Source organism: Elgaria multicarinata, chromosome 2 (assembly GCF_023053635.1).
Source record: "Elgaria multicarinata webbii isolate HBS135686 ecotype San Diego chromosome 2, rElgMul1.1.pri, whole genome shotgun sequence".
In the NCBI taxonomy this organism is placed as follows: Eukaryota; Metazoa; Chordata; class Lepidosauria; order Squamata; family Anguidae; genus Elgaria; species Elgaria multicarinata.
In genome coordinates, this window is record NC_086172.1 from 105,718,137 (window position 1) to 105,744,101 (window position 25,965).

At 42.5% G+C, this 25,965-nt stretch overlaps 1 protein-coding gene across 1 annotated transcript in view; it reads right to left on the bottom strand.

The window, feature by feature from the left end:
- Positions 1-25,965, bottom strand: part of ANO3 (anoctamin 3) — a 211,067-nt gene that overhangs the window by 46,877 nt on the left and 138,225 nt on the right. The window contains exons 8-14 of the mRNA XM_063117344.1: positions 23,191-23,322; positions 20,305-20,411; positions 19,233-19,288; positions 16,881-17,002; positions 15,222-15,356; positions 9,619-9,715; positions 4,903-4,963 (exon numbers count right to left, since the gene is read on the bottom strand). Coding sequence (XP_062973414.1) covers positions 4,903-4,963; positions 9,619-9,715; positions 15,222-15,356; positions 16,881-17,002; positions 19,233-19,288; positions 20,305-20,411; positions 23,191-23,322 — 710 coding nt within the window. The remainder of the gene's footprint in view (positions 1-4,902; positions 4,964-9,618; positions 9,716-15,221; positions 15,357-16,880; positions 17,003-19,232; positions 19,289-20,304; positions 20,412-23,190; positions 23,323-25,965) is intronic.

Genomic DNA, 25,965 nt, shown 5'->3' on the forward strand with positions numbered 1-25,965 from the left:
CACACCTTCATTCCTTGTGACCCATCATGGTGAATGTATATACCAGCCATGTATTGTGGCCTGACAAGTGCTCAATATCCCCTCTGTTTTGATACCACACATGGCTGTTGGGCTACGTTTGGCTTGATTGGTCACAAGCCGTGTAAGCATTAGAGATATTATAATAAACACTGCATTAGAAACCTGTTTTGGAAAGCAACCAAATTGTGTTATTACATATTGGACATTCTCACATAGGCTGGACTGCCAAGAGAAGACAATTCTTATGGAACATTTATTTTGGATCACAGGACGCCTATGAGATGATGAGATGAAGAAATGCTTCTTGGTTACAATGGGAGCCTTAGAACACCTAAGACACTCCAATAAAGTAGCTCTTAAAATTGGCTATGATGTCTCTACACTGTTTCCCTCCATGCCTTTTTCCTGGGGTCATCCCTGGATCGTCCCTGTGCATCCAAATGAGGAGATCCCAGTGACGACCAGGGATGACCCCTCCATTTTTGTGTGATAAACTGGCTGCCCAGTTATCCTGATTTTTCCCATGGTCCTGGGACTGTCCCAAAACCGGGGGAGGTATGGTTGCCCATCCCATCTGGTGCCCGCTTACTCACGAGAAAACGCAGCACCAGAAATGGGCATGGAGCGGGAGGGAGTGGCAACAATTTTGTCACCCCTGTGATGGCAGGGAGCAGAGTTGGGGGGCAATTTCAGGGGGAAAGATTTTTTAATTACTTTTTAGAAGCAACTGGCCCCACTGCTCCCCCCCAAAATGGAGGCCATGATGTCAACTTCTTCCCTGGATGTTGCACACTGCATGTGAATCCAGTGGGAGGATCTCATGATCATCATGAGATCCTCCCCCTCCCTCATGCTTCACCCATAGGTGTAGACATGCCCAGTGTCTCCTAGCCTAACCTACCTTGCAGGATTGTTGTAAGAATAAAATTGATAACCTCACAAATGCTGCTCTCTGGGCTCTCACTGAAAGGGCAGGATACAAATGTGAAAAAATAATAATGTTTGCATTGGCTTCCAAGTATGCCATTATAGCAAAACAAAGACATGTGATGTTTTCACATTTGTTCTCCAATGTTTTTCTGTTCTGGGGTAGTATTTCTAGGTAAGACTAGTGTCATGTGTGAAGCTGCACTGACTCATGCTAGATGCATGAAATTAAACAGAGAATAGCAGAATACTTGTCCTGTTATTCTCTCAACCTTTAGCGATAAGGGATTGTTGCTAGAGGTGCTAGAGAGATATTTTGATAACACAGATGCTTTCATTACCTGGCCATCTTGCCATATCACTTTAACTACTCTTACTGTTTTTCCCTAACAGAAGATACTCTGAAAAGGGCTGAGCATTAAGAAAAAAGTCAAAAAAAGGTCTTCAGTTGGAATGATAAACAAATCGGCTTGTGTGAAGCTTGCATTTCCATTCAGTACCTTCCCCTCAGAGAACTCTCCCAGCTTCCTTTTATTGATAATGAAAAGTCTATTGTAAAGACTGTACAGCCAGCATTGATCATTCAGTTGCCTCTGGAAGTGATGTAGGTTAGCGTGAGCTGAAATCTCAGGAATTTCAGACTATTGGGGATAGCATGCATTTTATAATCCCCCAAGGAAGCACTCTAAGAATCTGCATATATGCATTTTTAAAACAGAACACATAGCCTGCTCTAAGCAAACAAAGAATACAAATAGGACTCTGTTCAAATGAATAATAGCAAGAGCCATTCTGTTGTGAGCCCAAAATTCAATGTCAAGAGGCAATTAGCTATCAATTTAAGCATCACAAACCCCATGGGGCTGTTCTTATATGCCAGAAAGAAGAGAAACGGGTTCTCAGGATGCAAAATATTTATTTTCAAGAAGCTTCTTGCCTTAGATTAACACAGGAGACAATTATTTTGCTAGAGGAAATTCTGCAGACACTACCTTCTAACAACCCCCTGAGGAAGGCCTAGAGTAAAGAACAGGGTGCAATAGGGTGCTTCTTGAAAATAAATATTTTGTATCCTGAGAACACATTTTTCTTCTTTCTGATTTGTTTTGGACGCTTACCACTTTTGATTTTGTTTTTATGTTCTTATATGCCACTTAGGTTTGGTCTCCTGTAGTTTTATGCAGATCTACTGAACTGTTCTGTATCTGGCTTTGCCTTACAGAAGCATAATCATTGCTTACTTCTTTTTTTTTAATAACAAATTAATGATTTTGAGATTCAGTTTTCCTGTTCATAACCCTGGGGGATGGGAATGTGATGCATACAAAAGCAAACAAAAATTTGTTCATTATGTTAATAACATTATTTTCTAATCTTTCACTACGTTCTCAATGCACACTGTAGGATCAAAATGGGATGTGTGAGAGGAAGCAACACTGGAGAAGAGGAGCATGTGATTACTAGAAGCCAACATGGATTTGTCAGGAACAAATCCTGTCAGACTAATTTGATCTCATTTTTTGATAGGATAACCTCCCTTGTGGACTGTGGGAATGCTGTGGATGTCATATATCTTGACTTCAGCAAAGCTTTTGACAAAGTACCACATGACATTCTGATTAACAAACTAGCTAAAAGTGGGCTAGATGGAACAACTATTAGGTGGATCCACAGTTGGCCACAGAATCGGACTCAAAGAGTACTTATCAATGGAACCTTCTCAAACTGGGGAGAGGCAACGAGTGGGGTGCCGCAGGGCTCAGTCCTGGGCCCAGTGCTCTTCAACATTTTTATTAATGATTTGGACGAGGAGGTGCAGGGAACGCTGATCAAATTTGCAGATGACACCAAATTGGGTGGGATAGCTAATACCCTGGAAGACAGAAACAAACTTCAAAGTGATCTTGATAGGCTGGAGTGCTGGGCTGAAAACAACAGAATGAAATTTAATAGGGATAAATGCCAAGTTCTACATTTAGGGAATAGAAACCAAATGCACAGTTACAAGATGGGGGACACTTGGCTCAGCAATACTACAAATGAGAAAGATCTTGGAATTGTTGTAGATCACAAGCTGAACATGAGCCAACAGTGCGATATGGCTGCAAGAAAGGCAAATGCTATTTTGGGCTGCATTAATAGAAGTATAGCTTCCAAATCACGTGAGGTACTGGTTCCTCTCTATTCGGCCCTGGTTAGGCCTCATCTAGAGTATTGCGCCCAGTTCTGGGCTCCACAATTCAAGAAGGACGCAGACAAGCTGGAGCGTGTTCAGAAGAGGGCAACGAGGATGATCAGAGGTCTAGAAACAAAGCCCTATGAAGAGAGACTGAAAGAACTGGGCATGTTTAGCCTGGAGAAGAGAAGATTGAGGGGAGACATGATAGCACTCTTCAAATACTTAAAAGGTTGTCACACAGAGGAGGGCCAGGATCTCTTCTCGATTCTCCCAGAGTGCAGGACACGGAATAACGGGCTCAAGTTAAAGGAAGCCAGATTCCGGCTGGACATCAGGAAAAACTTCCTGACTGTTAGAGCAGTGCGACGGTGGAATCAGCTACCTAGGGAGGTTGTGGGCTCTCCCACACTAGAGGCATTCAAGAGGCAGCTGGACAACCATCTGTCAGGGATGCTTTAGGGTGGATTCCTGCATTGAGCAGGGGGTTGGACTCGATGGCCTTGTAGGCCCCTTCCAACTCTGCTATTCTATGATTCTATGTGTTTTATTGACCTACCCTTCCTTCTGTCTAAAGCTTTAGTTGGGTGACCAGGGCAGTGGCTATGCTTTCTTTTAGGGTGACCATATGAAAAGGCGGACAGGGCTCCTGTATCTTTAACAGTTGCATAGAAATGAGAATTTCAGCATATATATGGAGAACCTGATGAAATTCAATCTTCATCACAACAGTTAAAGGTGCAGGAGCTATACTAGAGTGACCAGATTTAAAAGAGGGCAGGGCACCTGCAGCTTTAACTGTTGTGATGAAGAGGAAATTTCCCCAGGTTCCCCATATATACAAATGACACTTGCTGAAATTCTCTTTTCAATACAACTGTTAAAGATACAGGAGCCCTGTCCGCCTTTTCATATGGTCACCCTACTTTCTTTATACTATGCACAAAGGATAGGGAGAAGGAGTTGGCAGGAGAGACACAACATGAGAGAGACAGCCAGATGTGCAGGAGTGGTGAGCAGCAACATGAGACAAAAAAAAAAGCAGAGATGGGAGAGAAGATGAGGGAAGAAAAAGAATTAACAGAGAGGAGTGCATGCTGGAGAAGAGGCACGGGGCACCGGGGTAGAGATTCTCCCCCATTCTCCAAGGACCTGTAGGGAAGGTTGCAAATCTCATAAATCTGATGTGAAAAATCTGTGTAATTTCATTTGTGCAGTCTTTTCTTTTTTGTGGCACTACCACTCAAAGCTATCTCAGCCGCGTTTTTAAAAATGTCACTCTCTCTGTAGTGAAGATTCCTTTTAATCTCAGTGACAGCTTTAGAGATCAATCTCCCTTTCAGCACTGGAACAATTGCACTTGACATATGCGCACAGAGAGTAATCCTTCTGAAGCCTTTTAATACATGATCAATTTATATGCTTTTTCAGAGGTTTTATTTTGCCGTCCTTCACAGGCTGACAACAGCCTGTCCTTCAGCAGATCAAAGGCAGGGTTAGCAGAGGGAAGAGGTTCCTCTAGTGCAAGAGTAATTTACCTAGTCACTCGTGTTCCGAAGGACTTACTCCCTGAACACAGAAAAGTAGGTTTCAGACATGTATGCAGCTGTATGTCTTCAGCAAGCATGATAAACCACCCAGAGAGCTTTGGCTATTGGGAGGTATAGAAATGCAATAAATAAATAAATAAATAAATAAATAAATAAATAAGTAAAAGTAGTTTTAAAATATATATTCCATTTTTATATATAGTAACAGGTGGAAAAAAACCTACTTACCCCATATGGCCATAAAAATGGCAAAGAAGACAGTCCCTCCATTATCAAATAAGTGTGTAACCTTAGAAGGAAATAAAGATGGTCATGTAAATTATGGAAATTATTAAATGATTAAATAACTTTTATGTCAGTATGATTTTAATTAAACAATGCCAAATCACTGATTTGATACATAACTAACACACCCAGGCCACAGCTAGACCTAAGGTTTATCCTGGGATCATCCAGGGTTCGCCCCTGCCTGAGCACTGGATCCCCTGTGTGTCACCTAGATGAACAGGTTTGACCCCTGGATGATCCAGAGATAAACCTTAGGTCTAGCTATGGCCCCAGACTCAGGAATATATAGGTGATGCAACTGCACTGGGTTTAAACAAGGGCTACAACTTTATTAGCTATATTAAAGCATCTACAATGGAATAAGCACATTTGATTTTGATTACATTTCCTACAGTATGGGCAGCCCACTGGCCAGAGGCTGTGGAGGTTAATTCACTGCTCACCCCAATTCATTGGCAAGCTCCTCCCTTGCTCAAAGTCCAAGAACTAGAGGAATAACTTCTTCCAACTACTCACTATTACATATCCTGTGATCTGTTGAGAGATCTTCAAATCACCACCGACTGTCAGCCTTGGGTGGGCAAGGCAGGCATAGCCTCATGTGGGCTCTGTTCCTTGCTTCTCTGACCTCAAATTACTAAGTGTGAGAGTTTGACCCACACTACTATGCCCCTTCACTCTCATATTGAAGCCTCAGGATACTTACTCTGCTTCCCCAGTCCCTATTACCTGCATTGTTCTTGATGGCGGGGACCAGAAGATGGGCCTGTTTATCACAGTTCTACCACCAGTCAGTTCACTAACCCAGTGGTGCAATGAAGGGTGCATAGTCCTACAGAATTTGTGCACACTGCTAGCGACTGTGGCAAAGCTTCAGCTGGTACAAAACAGGGCAGCCCGTTTACTAACAGGGACTGGCTGGCGAGATCACATTACGCCAGTCCTTTTACAACTTCATTGGCTGCCAGTCCAGGTCCGGGCCCAATTCAAAGTGCTGGTATTGACATTTAAAGCCCTAAATGGTTTGGGGCCAGGTTATTTGAAGGAACGCCTCCTCCCATATGTACCTGCCCGGACCTTAAGATCATCTACAGGGGCCCTTCTCCGTGAGCCCCTGCCAAAGGAAGTGAGGCAGGTGGCTACTAGGAGGAGGGCTTTCTCCGCTGTGGCACCCTGGTTGTGGAATGAGCTCCCCAGAGAGGTCCGCCTGGTGCCTACACTGTACTCTTTTCCTCGCCAGCTGAAGACCTTTTTATTCACTCAGTATTTTAACACTTAATTTTAACTTAAATTTAAATTATACTGTTTTAATTCTGTATTTTAACCTTATATCAATTTTGCTGCGTGGTTTTATCCTGGTTGTGCTTTTTATATTGTATTTTGTATTTGTGTTTTTAACCTCTTGGTTGTTTTATGATGGTTTTAATTTTTGTGAACTGCCCAGAGAGCTTCGGCTATTGGGCGGTATAAAAATGAAATAAATCAATAATAAATAAATAAATAAATAAAAGCTGAAAGTAGTTTCAGCAAGCTAGCACGGATCAAAACCTGTAAGTGTACTAGTAAGACAAGTTACGCCACCTAGCTGCTGTGTCTATCAAGTGTGAGCTTGCAAGAGAAATTGACTTTCAGGGGTGGGATAATTCATGATTTTTCCATGGAAAGGAACAGAAAATAAAGACGTAAAGTGAATTGGCTTATTTATAAAGTATTTATCAGTTGCATTAGCTCATTAGAAAAAAAAATCAAAACACTGACCAGATATACATTCATTAGGACAAACCAAAATATTACAAAATTGTCAGCAAGCTTTATAGGACCTTTCTTCAGACTGGATGTTATATTAAACAAATCTAATGAAACAGAGGGGTGTTCGGGTCATGGTAATGTGGGTAATGATGTAATTTCAGATATAGAGGAAATACAATTCTAAAATAAAACCTTTACTTTCTTGATCCTTGAGATCCTATGTATGAGATTGAATCATAGTGTAGGTGTAACAGGGGTGCATGTTGCAAGGTTGTACCAGGTAAGGATGGTGGTCATGGGGAAATCCACTGGTCCTCCACCCACACTCACCTTAAAATTGTCATTTACCCAAGATCCCCAAGCTGTTGCCTATAGGCATCCTTTGCACAAATAGTGCCTGTAGTTTGCACAATTTGTGCAAAGGGTGTCTACAGACACATTGGAGATCTTGTGTAAATTACAATTTTAAGGTGAGTGTGGGGGAACCACTGAAGTTCTTGGATTTACAGGCACGATTTGTGGACATAATTTGCACATTATTTTTTTTACACAAACAAACAAATAAATACAGAAATTCCACCAGCTGGCCCAACTTGTTGCATTCTGAGTCAGGCCAGCTGGCTAAAGACAAAACAGAGTCCAGGAGGCCAAGCTGATGAAATCTCATTGATATCCCTAGTACCACCAGGCTCCCCCAAATGATGCTTGGGCCCTGTATACATAAATGAATACAATTACGGCTGCATTCATGTTAGCATCTTGTGTCTGGATCTTCCTTCATGGGTATCAGCATAGGCACTAAGGCAGGGGTATCGAGCCTCTTTCAGCCCATGGGCCAAATTCAGTTTTGGAGGAATGACATTCCAATAGTGGGCAGGGCCAAAGGCAAAAGGGGACAGGGCCAGGGGAAAAAAAAGGTATATTTTTGCTTAAAATTCTTGCAATCAGAATCTAAGCCTTAGGAGAGGCATTTGGGCCTTACAACCCGGGGGGGGGGGGAACTGCACCAAAGCCAGGAAACCACCAAGCTATCAGCCCTCTTAGCAATTTTAACAAAACTCATTTTTTAATAGGAGTGCTATTATGTATATATATATATATACACACACACACATATAAGGGATTGTGCGGAGTGTGAAAATCCTCTCTGCCACTTTGAAAGATTTGCCTGATTATGCTGGCTAGGCCAAGAGGTGTGTGTGTGTGTGTGTGTGTGTGTGTGTGTGTGTGTGTGAAGGGGTTAGATTTGCTTCCCCTACTCCATCCACACAGTTGTTGTTTGTGGAATTCCCCTGCCATTGGTTCCAATTGTGTGGAGATTTAGTTAGCAACAATAAATTGGGCTTTTGGGGCGTTACTAGACGAGGCTCTAGCGCGCGTTACCTTCCGCAGTCACGTCGAGGCTTCCAGATGACGTTCACGAGGATCCGCCGTTATCCTGCGGTGAAGCCTCTTTCTCCCGACTTTAAAAAAGTGAGTTTTAGGGCGCCTTTTCCTGCCGTCCCGCGGTAATTTGGAGTACGTGTGGGAGGATGTGAGGTCACTGCGGTCCGCACTGGGCAGGAAAAGGCGTGCTAAGGGGGAGTGGTCAGCGGCTTCGGTCAAGCCGCCTCCGCCATTTGCGCGCAGTCCGCCAGCTGGGGCAGCGCGGCGGAGCGTCTTTTTTTTATTATTCCCCCAGTGACAGTTTGCGCAGGAACGGAGGAACGGAAAAGTGGCTAGTGTGCTGCTGGGGTGTGTGGGGGATGGGTGGGGGATGTGCGCCTGTTCTAGTGGTTTTTTTTTATTTCCCCAGTGACAGTTTGCGCAGGACCGGAGGACCGGAAAAGTGGCTGGTGACTCCTTGCGGTGGGCAGCTACCGTGGCCGCATAATGGCGGTGCTGTACGCTGCCTGTTAGTGTGGGTACCAGGCTGGCAGAGGGCAGAGCTGTTTGTGGGCTGCTGCCATGGCTACGGCCAGATGTGGGTTGGCTCCTTGGGATGGGGCAGAGGGCACAGAGGCGATCATCGCCGCCGACACCTCAGAGGCATGATGGGAGATGTAGGCACAGAGTGGCCATGCAGACGATTGACCTCGGGTCATATGACACCCGCCACGACCCCCATCAGGAAGTGAGCGCATCAATGTTGACCCTCAACAGCACCAGCAGCACTTCAGCTGGCACTGGCACTGCCGCCGCTGCCGCCGCCAGGGCCGGCGGCGGCATCGCTGACGGCTGCGCAAGTTTGCGGTCTTTCGGACGTGCGCAAACCGTGCAGCGAGCGAAAAAAAAAGCCGCGGCAATCAGGCCGGTGTGGCTGCGCAACCGTGCTCGCGGCGGCAGCAGCACAACCGGCGCAAACTTCCGCCACAAATCGAAGGCAGGTGTGGATCATGAGGCGTCACGGCTGAACGGGAAAAGCCGCTTTCACCGCTCCTCAACGACGGAACACCCGGTAGGTCTAGCAACGCCCTTGGTATATTTGAATTGTACACTTGAAAAGCCTAGAGATGATTTCTGAATGTCTAATGTGAATGCGCACTCCTCTGAGCAGACATTTCCTGCTTCAATCTCTCTCTCTCTCTCCAGGCCAGAAATATTCTCTTGAAGAGTGGGAAGATACGAAGGAAGACTATTTTTAGGACTGGCATTTGCCCATCCCAGCACCACCTATGGTCTGGCAAAAGACAGAGCTATTAGCAGGCAACCTTCATTGTATTCTTTAGCTTTGTTGTCAGTGGAAGCCAACACTGTTCCTTGTGAAAGGATGGATATGAAAGCTGAAGGCCATTTGTTTTGTTTGTTACTGAAAAGTTCACCAGATGCCATCATGAGCTAGAAGAGCCTTTTACTGAAATAACAACCAGAGTAGTTTGGCCTTTACATTTGTGAAGCAAAGTGCACCCAGCACAGAAAACAAGTTACCTTTGCATAGATGCAGCTTTCATTAAGTTTTTGCAGCGTGCAATTCTTCTCACACATTGGGCACATGATGGTTTCATTTGCCTCGCAGATTTCTTTGCTGCAGCAGAAAGCCAAGAAAACAAACAGTGATTCAAAACTGATGTAATGTTCATGACATTCATGATTGTAGCAGGCAGAGGCCACATGGCTTGTGATCTTGGTGGCAACATGTTTACACTTTCCATTGGGAACAGGATCTAAATTTAGTTCACTGCAGGCACAATATGCAACATCGAAATGTAATGATGATTTCAATAATAGTAATTTTTTGTTCTCAGCAAATATTTCTCATTGAAACCCTCCATCCTGAGAAAAGAAAGTTGATATAACATTTCAGTATAGCTCAGTATTCCAAGGTTTGGATTCCCTGACTACCTGGGCTAGCTAGGCACCAGAAAGCTGCCATAGGAGGTATGAAGGTGTACAAATCATTTCAATAACTGCATTTATTTCTTCATTCATTTGGAAGATTTCTATCTAGACTTTCAATCAAATGGTCTCCAAAGCGATTTACACATCACATGAGAACAATATGAAAAACTGTTCCGGTGCCCTTGTACCCCTGGATGATGGCAGAAACAAGAGTGTGTTTGCAAGATGGCAAGAAAGAAGTTTATGTTGAAGTTGGGCTTAAATTATCCACAATTTTATGGTTACTTACAATTACATCTGTCAGCTGGGACCAGTTGTAGGATGAGGATCTCTCTCTCTCCCTCTCTTTCATATCTGACTTTACCCAGCCATTGTCTCTTGTGTGCCACAGCTCAAGCCTGACTTGTCTAACTATAGTGAAAGTTACCCTTATGGGTCGGCGAACAGCAGGTCCCAGCGCTGCTAGAAGTTCCCTACCATTGCCATACCAAACTGCAGCTTACTACAGGAGCCACCCTGCCTCTGGAGAGCGCCCCCTGTCCCAAGCCAAGAGCATTTAGGACAGATTTCAGAACTCCCCACCATCCATCCAACCTATGGGCTTTACTGCCCCTTCATTCTGCTAGGAGGGAGGAAGTTAGCTCCCTGCAGCTACAGAGCTGGATCTTTGACTCTGCTTTTAACATGTCATTCTAGGAGGGAGGAACAGATGCACCAGCTAGGTATTTGCAATTCCCATGCTATGGCTACAAAGTCTGGGAGCTAAAATAGCTTTTGCCTTTGCTTCAAACATTACATTTTCCAAAAGCAATAGGTTTAAAAGGTGCTCACTAAAAATATGTCATGTGAAGTGGACAACAGGTTTTTCCGTGCATGGAGATCTAAACTAGGAAAGGACAAATCAGGCCAGATCTACACCAAGCAGGATATAACACTATGAAAGTGGTTTGAAAATGGTAGAGGGAATGTGTCCTGGGCCCCAACAGTTGTTAATGCACTTCAGTACCATTATAAAGCAGTAGTGTAGACCCTACTTCTGTCAAGTGCAATGTTCTGAGTTCCTAGTTTTTCTTACATTGTATTTGTTGCATCCCATTTCGGTATCAGTTTGTGAATTTGATTTTTAAGGTCTGCATGAAAAATTGTATGTCTTTCTTTTCATGCACACTTTTCCAAATGTAGGCATTGTGAGTGGATAAGGAAGCATGGAATAAAGACACAGACACCAGAGCTTGGGATAAACTAGGGCCTCTTTACACAACCCTTCCCTGGAACTGCATGTGAAAAGTGTGGGAATCAATATGTCCTAATCTCAGGCTTAGGGTGACCAGACGACCGGAAAACCCTGGAGACCTCTGGAAAAATGGGGATCTCCGAGGCAACCGGGGCTGGGCTCTAATTTCCTGGGGAAAAGGCCAGGAGGCTACATTCCCGGACTTCTGGGAACGCGTCCTACAGCCCCTGCCCCCAGCGCCGATCTGGCCTTCTTCTTGTCTGGTGTGATTGTGCCGGCCAAGGACAAGGCTTGAATCAGCCTGGGGGGACTGGAGGACGTGTTCCTGGAATTCCGGCAACACGTCCTCTCCCCCCTCCCCGGTGATGATCTTGCCTTCTCCTTGGCTGGTACGATCTCACTGGCAATCTCACTGGCCCTTAGAGATTAATCTAGTAATATATTGGGCTAAGACTGAAATCTGAGGTCATCACCTACAACCTTAGAATACAGAAAGTTAAAATCTGGACTTCGCTGCAATCATGCATGGTTGCGACTCTTAATTGCAGTTGAATCACAATTATTTTTATGGAAAGTCAAATGCATCACAAACCACTAGAGGGAAGACTCACTTTACCTAAGTCACAAACTGTTACATAACTGTAAGGAAGAAATTGCACTACTGGACAAATTGTACATTTTTTGAACACAACCAGCATTAATCACTGAGAATAGCTGGCTCCAATGTGCTGCCAGAATGAAGCAGAGTCAGCAGTCCAAGATGTTATCTGTAAAGTAGAGTGATGCTGGTAGTTATGTCTTCTGCCTGCCTGGTAGTCACGTCTGCTTGAAAATGAAAATGTGTCACCTAATGAGGGCTTCTTGTGTCTATCCAGCGCAGATGAAGCTGCATTTCGTATATGCTCAGAGTCATAATCTGGGTTGGATCAAGGATCTGCCTAATGCAAGAGGAAGGGCTGAGTTTGCAAAAGATCCCTCCACCCAATTGGGAGAGATCTTCCCACAGAGCTTCCCTCCCCCGCAGAACTCACCCCATTCCGGACTATTTCCTGACTTTGGCCAGACCCTAGCTCAGTGGGTAGAGCATCTGCTTTGCATGAAGAAGGCCCCCAGTTTGATCCCCTGCATCTCCAGGTTTGGTTAGAAAAAATCCTGCCTGAAATCCTGGAGAACCGCTACCAGTCAATGGCCTGGTTCAGACAACACACTAAACCATGCTGTTGTGGTTAAGCAGCATAGTTTAGCATGTTGTCTGAACCAGGCCAATGGCGACTACACTGGGCTACATGGACTGATGCTCTGACCCAGTAGAAGGCAGCTTCCTACATTCTCATGACTTTATGTGTAGCATTTTCAGGGCACTGGAGGGGCTACCATAGTAAGGAGGAAATGGGGAAATCCACTTCTGCCTGTGCTGTTGATCCAGCATGAATCTGGATCCAACCCTTTATCATTACTTCATATGCCTCAAGGCTGACCCATTATTGTTAAAATAGTTTTCTGATAAGCTAAACTCTGGTGAGGTGTGGTTCAAATTCAGCTGTGCACATATGCTAGCAAATACTATGTTTTGTGGGCAAATACATGGAAGTATAACCCATACAGTCTGTTTGTTTTCCATTTATGAGCGTTAGTAGCTTCAGAATCTAGGAATTTTATCATCAGTTGGCTTTGTATTGACTGCATTAAATTAATAGTTTGGTCTGCAGGGAAATCTACTTTGTCAAATTGACATGGTGTCTTGTTGCATAATGAACATCAGGGATGATCATTGTATCCTTTGACGTTAGGGTTGATGAGGGTTAAAGCAGTGCCATCAACGGACCTTGAAGCTGTGCAGTGTGATAGCTGGAGAATACAAATTCAACTGATACATTTGGAATCATAGCCACCTATTTGTGGCATCATTCTTCTAATTATTTAGCGGCTTTTACAGATGTTATGAAGATGATCCTTGAATTGTACACAGATCTTACTAGGATGAGATTTCTGTCCATAATATTGCTATGGGCTTGCCATCTAATCAATGGGAAAAGGGCTATCACATGCTGGATCCCAGTTGTGGGGTTTGGACAGGAAAGGCTTAATGGGCCAAGAAGAAGTGCTTGAAATTGGTCAAACCTGCTGGCCAAGTCTGGCTATATCTTCTGCTTTGTTGGGATGACTGCTGGCCAAATGTCCAGTAGGCACTGTAAGGACTGTCCTAGACTGTTCTGCTTTGATTGGGGGCATTTCTTGCTTCCCCCACTCCCAGCTAAGGGTGACATAACCTATGTTTCTATGTGGATACAGAAAACTTACCCAACCAAATGCCCTTCAGATGTTTGGACTACAACTTCTATCATCACTAGTGGCTGTGCTGGCTGAAGATGATGGGAGCTGTAGTTGAAAGCTCATGGAGGGCACCATGTGGTGGTGGGGAGGCTGGTGTACAGGGAGAAAGACACAGCAATTTGAGGGAGAAGATGATAGAGAGAGCTGAGCTGCATTTTGAGCTCTGTAAGCTAACAGCATCTCTGGATTCAGGCATGCTTCTTTATGGAGATCTGGTGTGAAAGCCGTGGACTTGCTCTTGGATTGTTAAAACTGACTGTGTTCACTGAAGCTCAACCTCAAGTAAAGAAACCCAAATATTACAAAAAGTTTGCCTCACTTGGGGAAGTGGGGAGGACCTAACCATATAACCTGAATAAAGCCAGCAGTTTTAAGACTAGGGCTAATTTAATGGAAATACACCCTATTTAAGACACAGGGCTGCCATCAAAAATGGCACCCGTGTGTTGATTGTTTGAACTTTCTCTGTGATGTATAGTATCACAAGTAGATATCATAATGTCATCAAAGTGTGCTCAACCTCTTTATCATTGGATGCTGCTGAAAGAGGTGAGGACAATGTGATGATGTTACAAAACTGGGTAAGAACTCAATAGTCGGATGCCTTTTTTGGCAGCAGTCCTGTGTCTCCACCTCAACATGGGTCAGAATAGGGAAACGTCAGTGTTAAATGGAACAGCCAAATCAGCTTCTTTTCTGATATTCAGAAGTTACTAGGCTAGACAGATTCTTGCATTAGTGAACTTTTATGAAAATGCCAGAAGCCTGATAGAGCCTTTATTGCAGTATTTCAGAAGCGACTTATTAAGGACAATAAACCAGTTAATAGTAACTAAGTGCAACAAAGTGATTTATTAAGTGCAATAAACCAGTTAAAGATGCATCTGGGAGAAAGATCTCTAAAAAGAAAAGATACTTCTCTTCTACAATTGCTAAGAATTGTTATTTTTTTCTATAAAGGTTCAAGTTATTGGCTCAAGGGGTGTCATTTTAATAAGCATTTGAATTTTAAGGCTTATAATGGCAGAAACTTTTTCTTTATTACTCATCTTAACTAAAGGTGATTCTGGCACAAGCCACTTCTCCTTAAACAAAACTTTACATCAATATGTGGGGAGGGAACAAAATCAAAAGGACTGTCTAGGGATGCACAAATTTGTCAGTGCACTTTCTCAGACAATTTTGTTGTTAATCTCAGTTCTTTCTGTAGCAATTTTGAAGAAATGTGGACATTTTGGTAATTCTCATCAATCTGTGCTGGCCAAATTCAATTCATACTTTTCTTCCCAGGATTGCACCCTAATATATATATATGTGTCTGTGTGTGTGTGTGTGTGTGTGTGTGTGTGTGTGTTAAAATTGGGCTAAAAAGGATCAAACAATTGTGTCCCCCCACTAAAATGCTTAGTCCCAGCAGGCAAAAGCCACCCTTGTTATTCATCCAGAAGGTGTTCAAGCATGAAGGGGAGATGGATCTCCTTTAGCCAATTTGCTTCCATCTCATGCTGAAAATTTTAAGGTCCATCTCAACATTTACTTTTGCTAGGTTTGACAGCTGCTGACTCTCAGCAGCAGATGCACTATGTTATGGTTTTCTAAATTGGGGCATTATTACACCTCTTACCTTACTTGGCTAGAATCCATGGTAAATAATCCATAAAGGAAAACAAATAATCCAACAAGTGCAGCAGGGATGAGCATCCCGGTATACCATCCCAACCAAGCGAAATAAAGGCCAATTTTCTCTCCAAAATATCGCCTGCATTTAAAAAGAGAGGCATAATTTACTTAGATGTCAGCAGCAGAACATTCACCATAAGCGGCAGTCAGTTGGTTTTAAGGCTGGGTGAGTCTTTGTTTAGAATAGCCTTCCTCAACCTGGTGCAGATGTATTGGACTACAACTCCCAGCATGCCCCAGCCAGCTTGGACACTGCCGGTCTGGCAATACAAAATGTACTGCTAGTTCATTGATTGTTGTTCTGCAAAGTTTGGTTAAATTTGGGGGAAATCCTTAAAAGTGCTTTACGATATGGAGAACATTAATAGTGCCCCCCCCCCAAATTCCAAAATCCATATTACAACAATTTACTTATTTATTGATTTATACTTCTATTAGGCCAACCAAAATATTTTTTAAAAAAATTGGACAGTATCCCATGCCATCCCAACACCTGTGATAATTGTATTGCGTCAGCAGAACCTACCGCTGGTGTCCTAATACTTCCTAGTGCAACCCCAGAAATGAGCCAAAATGATCATTTCCACAATGGGCCAGGTTCCTGTTCTGTTCTTGAAATGAGTATTTCAACTCAATTCTGGCTACTTTAGGAAATACCAGCTTCCTTATGCATTGTTGGTGGATCCCACCAGTACACTGGCCATTGTGTGCAAGTTTTCAAGTTCTTTATTAGGCTAGATCAGATTCCCCTGATCTGAAAGGGAATACTCCTTCACACTGTACATAGTTAAACTATGAAATTCTCTCCCTCAAGATGTAGTGATAGCCACCTATTTGGATGACTTTAAAGGGGGATTGGATAAATTCCTGGAAGAGAAGGCTGGCAATGGTTACTCCTTCTATGGCTATGTGCTACCTCCAGTATCAGAGGCAGTGAGCCTATATGCACAAGTTGCTGAGGAACATGGGTGGGAGGGTGCTGTTGCACCCATGTCCTGCTTGTGAGTTCCTGGTTGACAGCTGGTTGGCCACTGTGAGAACAGAATGCCGGACTAGATCAGCCCTTGGTCTGATCCAGCATTGCTCTTCTTAAGTTCTTATGTTCCCCAGATATTTTAGATTCCAATTCCCATCAGCCACACCCAGCATGGACTATGGTACAAGAGAAAGGGCATTGTAATCTAAGCATCTGGAAGGCACCAGGTTGGGGAAGCCTGGGCTAGAATGTAAACAAAAAGTTGATCTTATTTTGATTTAGGAATTTTTCTTATGGCCCATGTGGCTACCTTCTTATGGCCCATGTGGCTACCGTGACTTGGGGAAAAATTGAGGTGACTCTCCAAAAGGTGCTAGAAAAAGTATTGTATTTATTTGCAGGTACAGTACAAATGATTATTATGCTGAACACAATTTGAGCACAGCATATATATATATATTGTCCGACGCAATAATGCAAAGATTAGAAAGCAAATAATATACCACCACACTTAAAACATTAGGAGTCTCTGTGAAGAATGATTGTATCTGAATACTCATTGGGATCTCAGTGACACCACCTACATTTCACAGAAATGACCCAAGTTCTGTTTCATTATCTGAGTACCTAATCAAATCCAGAGGCTGGTATTTGTACCACATCCCCCATCGTGCCCAGCGTTCATATAACAGATGTCGATGATTCTGAGCTCCATGCGTTTTGATGGGATGCCTGCTCTTGTGACTTCCCTGGATTATACAAAGAAAACAAAATGTTATGGTGCTTGCAAAAAGAGGGGGGAAATTGGGCTCTTAAGAAAATGTCATCTGATTAAAAATATAAAAAAGGACATTAATAATTCTACAGCAAAGAACAGTTGGCCCAAGTTTTACTGCACAATGCTGAAAAATGCATGCTTGAGCTTATTGTTAAAAATGATGTAGTTATAAATCTCTCCACAGAATGGTTGAAAAACATCCTTTGGGAGAAAAATGAGAAAGATCCACCCACAAGTACTTTGTCTTGACTGTATGTGTCAAGCACTTTCCAGTTGGGAGGTTCTGTTAATTCTTAACATGAACTTGTATAGTTCATTTATCTACATTCTAGCAATTTTCTAATTCATCTTCACAATAATTCCCATGTGACAAGTAGCAACCTGAGGCGGCAACTTCCTTAACGCTACCCTATGAGTCCAAGAAAGGAATGGGTTCAAACCTAATGCTGCACTACTATGCGCAGTTATTAGGGAGTCAATCCAGCTAGGATTGGGCTATATGTCTCTTGTCAAAAAAGCTCTTTCTGTCTAATACAAACCTATTCTGTCTAATACAAACATATCATTTTGTATTAACATGTTATATTATCTCCAAGGCCATTGGGTTGAACCATGTGGGCTCATTGGGTGGAATCCAAGGGTGGCTTTATGCATGTGGAAAACACTTCTTTTCACACAAGATGGAGTCTTTTTTTATTCTGGTTTTATGCTGTAGTTTTAAACTTTTATATTATTTGCTGTGGTTTTAACTGTTATGAACTGTCCAGAGAGCTTCAGCTATTGAACAATACAGATCGGTCATAAATGAATAAATAAATTTTATGTGCCAACAGAGAAGCAATTTGTACATTAAACTTTTGATTTCATACCAATGCAAGTGCTGCAGGTTATCTTACAGTTCAGGCACATCTGGAGCCTTAAGGGAATGAATGGTTGTCCCATTTGTACTAGATCTGCTGTATGGACACAACCATCTCCTCCCACATCTGCAGGTCAACTAGCATTGCAGTGCTGGTGATACCTGCATGGCTTGTGGGGCATGTGGTATCCAGGTTCCTCATCCAGATCTTGCTTTTCTGCACACTGGTGCATTGAGGAGTAATTGGAGGAGCGTAAACGTCAGCTTCAGTGGTGCAGTGGTGAATTCTGATGAGCAGGCACTGATCACAACAGTCCCTATAGCCACACCTCCAAGGAGAGTCCAAAAATGCAGGCAGCTGTGCTGATCCACAGCAATAAACTAGTTCTAGCAGTTTTCAACTCCGCTAGGAGCAGATCTTTTATAAAGCTGATGGGTCTTAATTGGCCATTCAAGACCAAGCTACCCCAAAATACTTTGCATTACAACATGGAGCTATATATTATTGTTACTGTGAAGATTGTGGCTAAGCTCAGAGGGAATCAAAGGAATTCTGAGATGGGGTGGCAGATGATGTCAGCATCCTGCTAATCCAAAAGTGATATGTCCTTGGCAAGGCTTGCCTCCACTATATTGGTGGATGTTGCCCAAATTCCACCTACATGTATTCTTTATTAAGACAGAATTCTGTTCAGCAACAAGCTGATTTCAGTGAAACTGCATTATTGCTCCCACTACACAGCAGTTATAAAACTTTTTTAGTCTCTCTCTCTGTAAAATACACAACCATAACTAGGTATACTTAACTGAATCCATGACATCTCTTTTTTATCCCAATAGGTCAACAATAAATATATGGGTCAGAAATAGGGCTGTGCACAGCTCTCCTGACTCGCCCTGGAGGCTGTTTTGGAGCCTCTGAGTAGCCCTGATTCATCTTGGGGGGCTTTGGGACTTGGCCGCCTGACTTTGGTACTGAAGCTGAAGCATGGTTCCCTCCCCCCCAAGGCGGGTCAGCCTTTGCAGGTTCCTGGGTGCTTGTCATGCTCCCATGCGACAGGCACCCAGTAAAGCCAGGCACAAGGCTGACCAGGAGTCCATTGTAACTTACTTTTGAGTGAATATGCATTAGACGGGGCTGCACGCCACGCAATGTATAAAACATCTAACGTGTTGAAAAACTGCACGATAAAGAAATGAAACGGGGCACTCAGACAAAACTTACAAAATAGAGAAATAGGAGTACCTGACCTGGAATTTTAATTTTATAAATGCACTTCAGGAGGTTAAAGCAAACATAAAGTGAACATGCCATACTTAAAAGCATTACTTCTTAAACTACCTCATGGGGTGGAAATGCAGCTTCATATGTTCCATTGTTGAGCAACCTGTTAATGCCTAAGCAGAAAAGAAGACACACTTGGAAATGATGTTAAATTACTCTGCACAGATACTAATAGAATAACTTCTATGTCCCTAAAGTATTTACTCTAAACATTCCGAAAAGAAGGAATACATGGCATTGAAGCCAAAAGAGTCCAAGTTATGGAATCAGGTTGCCTTCTTCCCAAGAAACTTAGGACTTTAGTTTCTAGAGTTTTCTTGCATTTAGGATTGTAACAAACCCGTTGTTTTCTGCTCCAGTAAGCAAGCTGCCTCTGTTGGTTATTACCATACGTAGCATTCTCTTATCCAGAGCTTTTAAATTCACATTAAACTTCAACAAGCTGTTAACTGTTTAATGTTACCATATTAGCTAATTAACATATCATTTGCTAATGATCAGATGTGAAGGAGAACAGCAAGAAACTTTGTGATTAGGGGTATGCATCTACTTCAGGCAAAGCCTCAATACTGAACCAAAGTGTACTGCTTGGGAGGGGGGCATATTTGGACCTCCCCAGAAGGCCTACCTACCCCAATAAGGGGAAGCCTGAGTGGTGGTGGATTACAGGCCCCACCTCTCAGGCTATGAATGTCTCGCCTGATACAATGAAGGCCAGTTTATGGCCAAGAAAGGATGCCCCCTGAGGCCTCCACCCCTTGCAGAATTTAAATAAATGTGGCCCTTAAATCCATTTCTGTGTGTCATCTTGTGTGCACTCTATACAAGCAAACTGCCAGCAATTACACAAGTCCTATTGGAGTCAATGATAAGTGGTGGAGAGAACCAAAAAAAAGGAAAAAAAAGAATAAAACCCTAAAACCCACCCACCCTTTGGATGGGGCAGTTCATCTGCCAGGGAATCTCCACCGTGCCCACACACATACAATACAATTATGCAGCCCATTACATTATTTACTGTATGTATGTATGTGTGTGGAGAGAGAGAGAGAGAGAGAGAGACTGGCAGAATGTGAGCTGCGAGCAGGAAGCAGTCTAACACCCCAAATAATTGTTTATGAAACTGTACCCATTTTTGATTTTCCATCTTCATACTTCGTCCTCTGTAGCATATGGTGTACTATCCTGCTTCTTGTGGAGTTGCTGAAGAAACTGTCTTTGTTGTTTATTGTGAAACTGTTACAGAGATAGTTGGTGTCAATTATTTTCAAAGCAGCTATCCAAGTACCAGCATGCAATATTTTTCACAGCGAATTGAAATAGTGTTTCATACTTTAAACATAAGCGCTGACGCTTTTAGAACACTCTTCATATGCTGCCCTATAAGAGAAGTTCTCTCCGTGGCTCACAGGGATTAAAACAAACAAACAAACAATTCCTATAAAAAACAAAACAACATAAAACTAATACAGCATGTTAGAAAAATCACAAATCTCTATAAAACAGACAACAGAAACTTTGCAGCAACAAATCAATTTGAAACCAAGGGCAGAGGAATAATCCAAAAATATCAGCTCAATATATTTGACCATAAAAAAATTAGACTTTTGTGGGTCACTTCATGTGGTCCATTTTTAACTATAGAGCTTTGCATTGGAACCTTCTGATCAAGCTGCAACTTTAAAGCAAACATGTACATAACTTAAAGCAACCACTACAAATTTTCTGACTAATAGAATTTCTTCCCACATGACTCATAGAATTCTACTTAATAAAGGTACTTATTTGATTTCTCTCAGAATACTCAAGCTCTTAGAACATTTATACTTGCATAATTTAATGCTCTACATATGGGTGTTTTTAAAAAAATTTAAATTCATTTTCAGTATAGATTCTGTTGTTGTAGGGCAAGAGCCCATGAAATTCTATCACATGTACTTTTGTAGTGTAATTTGGATTTTGATCTGTCATATAATTTATGGTTTTCTGGCTCATTTATTAGGGCATCCAGATGAAAGACTGGTTATAGATTGGGCTGGTCTACACATAATGACAACCCACAAAACCATGAGAACTTTCTCTGGCTTGTTGGGGAAGAAATAACCCAGAGAACTTGGTTTGCACATAACACTAAACAAACCATGGACAGAAGGTCCATGGTTTGTTTAGTTGTTCCCATTTGCAATGGGAACAATTGGGACAACCTACAATTTTTAAAAGTATGATATGTTTCGTATTTATGTGGCCTAGATCTTACTGTAACGGAGAGCCTCATTTCAAATGTTTACTTTTCTGTGAGTAGGAATGTTGGAGGAATCCCGATTGGGGGTAGAGTACAGTGAGTTTTTGCCAGCATGGCCCACTGGACACCATGTTCTGAGCTGAGCAAGCTTCACAGCTCCCTGATTTTTGAAAATTTGTGCAAATCCTGATGGTCCTTTATGTCTGCCATTTTATGGAAATTGTGCTATTTATGGCTAAAATTTTGCAAAAATCCAGATGTCCATAAATATTCCCAGCTGCATTTTTGTGCAAATCATGGCTTGTAGATAAAAAAAAAAAGTTGCAAGCTCTTGCTATGTGCCCAAGAACTGTTTGGCGGCTTGTCCCACATGCATGCCAGGGTGGGGCAACCCACAGAAGTCCAGTGAGCAGAGAGTGAACAGGATGTGGGGGAGTTTGCCCATCCCTAACCTTTTGCCTAAAATCTCTGGCCAGAAGGCATCCATAAATGAAACTGAGATAGGATATTTTCAATGATTCCGACTTCCCGTTGTGCTCCACTTCAAATCCTAGCTGAACTGCCAGATAAGTGCATAGCGGCAGCAGGGAGGTGTAGAAATTAGGGATGTGCTCCGCTTCTAATCGGACCGGCGAATTAGAAGCGGAGCGGGGTGCTTCACCTCCCCTTAAGGCGGAGGTGAAGAGGATTGGAGGGCCGGCGGAGCGTGGCAAAGAGGATCGAGGTGAAGGCGGATCCTTCGCCTCGATCCGGAGCTCCGCCGGAAAGGTGGAGATTGAAGAAGTCGACGGACCGCGGATGGAGGCAGGTAAGGCCCCCCTCCCCCTTGGTCCCTTACTGGGCTCTGCCGCCGTCGCCGCACGGGCGGCGACGGTGGCAGGGCCTGGTAATCCCCCCCGCCCTCCTCTCCCGGCCTTACCTGGCACCACTCCACTTCACTGCGGAGCTCCGATTCGGAGCTGGAGCTCTGCGGCGAAGAGGAGCGGAGTATGGGTGGAGCGGAGCGGGCCGATCCGAAATTTTTGGATCGGCCCGCGGGGCAGAGCGGGGGGTCCGTGCACACCCCTAGTAGAAATCACCAAATTCCCCCCTCCCCATCTCACTGACTGAGGCTGTCCATTAGTGGAAGGACCCTAGTTTGGATATCACCCTTTGATTTTCCACAATCCATACAATTTAAGTAATGCTTGAGATAGTTCTTTTGAGACAATGGCCCAACTGAATTTAGTGTCCATCACTTTCTGTATGCTAAGAATGATGAGGTATTGCAATGACTTCTACTAAATTCCAATTGAATGGGTCTGTACCAATAGTCATACAATTCACAAAGGTGAGCATTCACAAATGGAAAACACATGGTTTTAATGAAGAACATATATGTGATTCTGCTTTATGCGGGGGGAAATACATTTTCACCACCCATGGTCTTGGTCTCTAGGATTTTATAGTGGTCAGGTATTGAAAACCTTTCAAACATTTTATTGTTCCTAGAGTACTGCAGTATTCTTTCTGAGAAAGAAAGTCAAATCTAGTGTGTGAAACTAACTTCTGATCCTAAGTAACTGAAGGTCTTTCACTAGAAGATATTTTTGAATATAGAATACATTTCTAGATGACATAATTTTTAGAGCATATGTAATTTCTATTCAGTTTTGACATTAGCCATCTGTTAATGATTATTGTTGTTATATCACCTACTGGGAAAAAAATGAAATATTAATGTGGGTGACTTCTGAATATATTTGAGGTCCAATTAAACAATGCACCACTTACTGATGTATCCGTGCTCGGCTGAAGGGTGCAGTGTAGCAATCTGTCTCTTCCAGGTCAGGAAGTGCTTCTTTGTCAAGCTTCATTGGATTTCTGGGCAACCAGCTCTTTAATTCCCTCATATTCCTCTGCAAACTAGAGAGATTACATTAAAAATATTTTCTCTTGGATCCATTTTGCTTGCATCTTTCACTACATCCTACCCACTGTTGAAATGAATACTGGAAAGATAATACTAGACTGGAAAACAATAAGAAACAGCCATAAAAGTCTATGGTTGCAAACAAAAGAAAACCCATACATAGGGAAGGGATAAAAGCCCTGGAAGGATTAAAGCCATTAAGGTTTAATCCTATACCTACTTAACTGGGAGTAAGCTTCATTGACATCAATGAGACTTACTTTTGAGTAAAGTTATATAAGATTGCACTGTCTTCCAATGTGTCTTTAGTTAGGAAAAATGGACAGGAATAGCCATCAGGAATGGATTTAGAGCTTTTGTCTGATATCTCATGGATTTCTATTCAGTCTGAAATGAACTCTACAATAAAGCCTAAACAATCCTTTGTTCTGATATAGCTGGGCTCTTCTGATGTTCTTACATTCTTATATCCTTGATCTGATCCATCCCAAAAGGATTTGATACTACTACAACCTAAAAATGTCTTCGGTCACATGGTCTAACATTGGATAAAAATGATAAATGTATAGCCATAGTCTGCCCACTTGTTGATGTGTGAAAAACTATCCACAAATATGGTTACAACCCTCAAGTTGTAACAGCACATATCACCAGTTTGTGGTGATTAATTGCCTGGATTAACACCCCCCCCACACACCCCATGTCTGTTACCCTCCCCTCTCTGTGGTTCCCCTACCCACACACCCCCTCCCTCCATGTGTGTCTGAACCAGTCCATAGAATCTGCTCATTACACCCTTAACTATGTTTGCTTGTAGACTTTCTTCAAATAATGATTCAGGTCTGAGTGAATGAATGCAGTTTAGCCAAAAAGCCATTAGGATTTTTTTCTTTTAACCAAAAACTAAAAGAATAAAACCTGCAATACAGCAGTAGGTGAAATTCTGAAAATGTACATGGCCAAGATAATTAATATATACAAATAGTCATCATAATATTGCTCCACATTAGATTTAGCAAAATTAACTCCATTATTTATTGCAGCTGCTCCAAACTGAGTAACTTTATAGGCTACACATTTGTGTTAATTATTTAAAAGAAATGTAATCTTCTGATTAAGAGAAACATTAGAAACCTTATAAAGCAAATAGATGTTCTCTAGGCATTGCAGGCATAGTGAATTGCCTTAGGCTTTTGCCATTTACTCTTAATTAACCACACACTTTGGTAATTTTATTGCCATTAATTTGCCTTCTATTATTTTAAAATGAGAAATTACTTACAAGAGAGCCGATGAAAATAAGATTTGTACATTCTGGAATTATATGGTTTTGTGATTATGCTGCATGTCACTCGTGGAACTATTAGTTGAAGAGTAAGATGATGAAGATATGTTTATACAAACAGGAGGACTTCTACCTAAGTGATAACTGCATGAATGCAGGAAACTGATGATTGAAGGGATCTTTATGTGAGGTTTTTATCATGCCATTCTGATTAGTCACTCATGGGCATTTGTGTGTGCTTTACATGATGTTGTCAATCTCCCGTGCTTTCTACCCTTTATCCTTTTTTTTAAAGAATGTCTGACTTTTTTTTCTTAGTATGACAACAGCTGCATGTGATTGTGCAATTCTGCTATACCTCAAAACCATCTAGTGGCTGTAAAAAATAATATATAGTACATACAGAGAACAGAAATCCCTGAAAAAAAAGCATGTGTAAAGCACGTGTAAAGGAGCTGATCTTAATCCCAAAAAGAATCTAGAAGCAGAAGTCCCGGTAAAGATACAGGATAAAACCCGGGTGTAGAGAAGCTCTGAAAGTGAATGATCTTCCCCACTGCACAAAGCCTGGCCTCCTTTTTGCGTGATTTGCTAGAGTACATTCCTGTCTTTAAAATATAATACAAGAGGTAGCACTCAATTATAAGCTTGCATATGAGAGCAGAGGGCAAAGAATGCACTAAGCCCTGCTGCGTTCATAGAATTACGTGCATTGTTTTCTGGATAATGGTCCATATTTTCAGATAGAATAAATAGCAATGAAAATGAAATGGCACATTTTAAATTAACTTATAAACAATAGGGTTTTGTTTTCAATAAACAGAGAAACATTAATTTAAATATTTCCCTAAAATAAAAACCAGAACATTGTCATCAAAACCATTCCCCAACTTCCACATCAGACTTATAATGCAGCTTTATCTTCATTCCTCCCACTGCGAGAGAAATTTCCCCGCTCACCACCACGGTCCAATCCTGTTCAGTCGCGGTGGGCAATCTTTTTCTGTTGAGGGCCACATTCTGTCATGGGTGATCTGTCGGGGGCTGCATGTCAGCAGTAGGTGGGGCCCAAGCCTTCCACCATCTTTCTTTCTGTCCCTGGCAGCCCCAGGCAGGAAGAAAGAAAGATGGTGACAGAGAAAGGGGAATGGCAGAAAGAGAAAAGGGTGACCCCTCCCCCAAACACATACACACATACACTTTTGACTCTGGCCCTCTGAATAAAATTTTATTTAAAAATGAAATTTCATTTAGAGAGCTTGAGCCAAAGTATGTGTGGTGGGGGTGGGGGTGGGGTCACACTCCCCTTTCTTCTCTCCATCTTTCTTCCTGCCCAGTGAGCTGCCAGGGA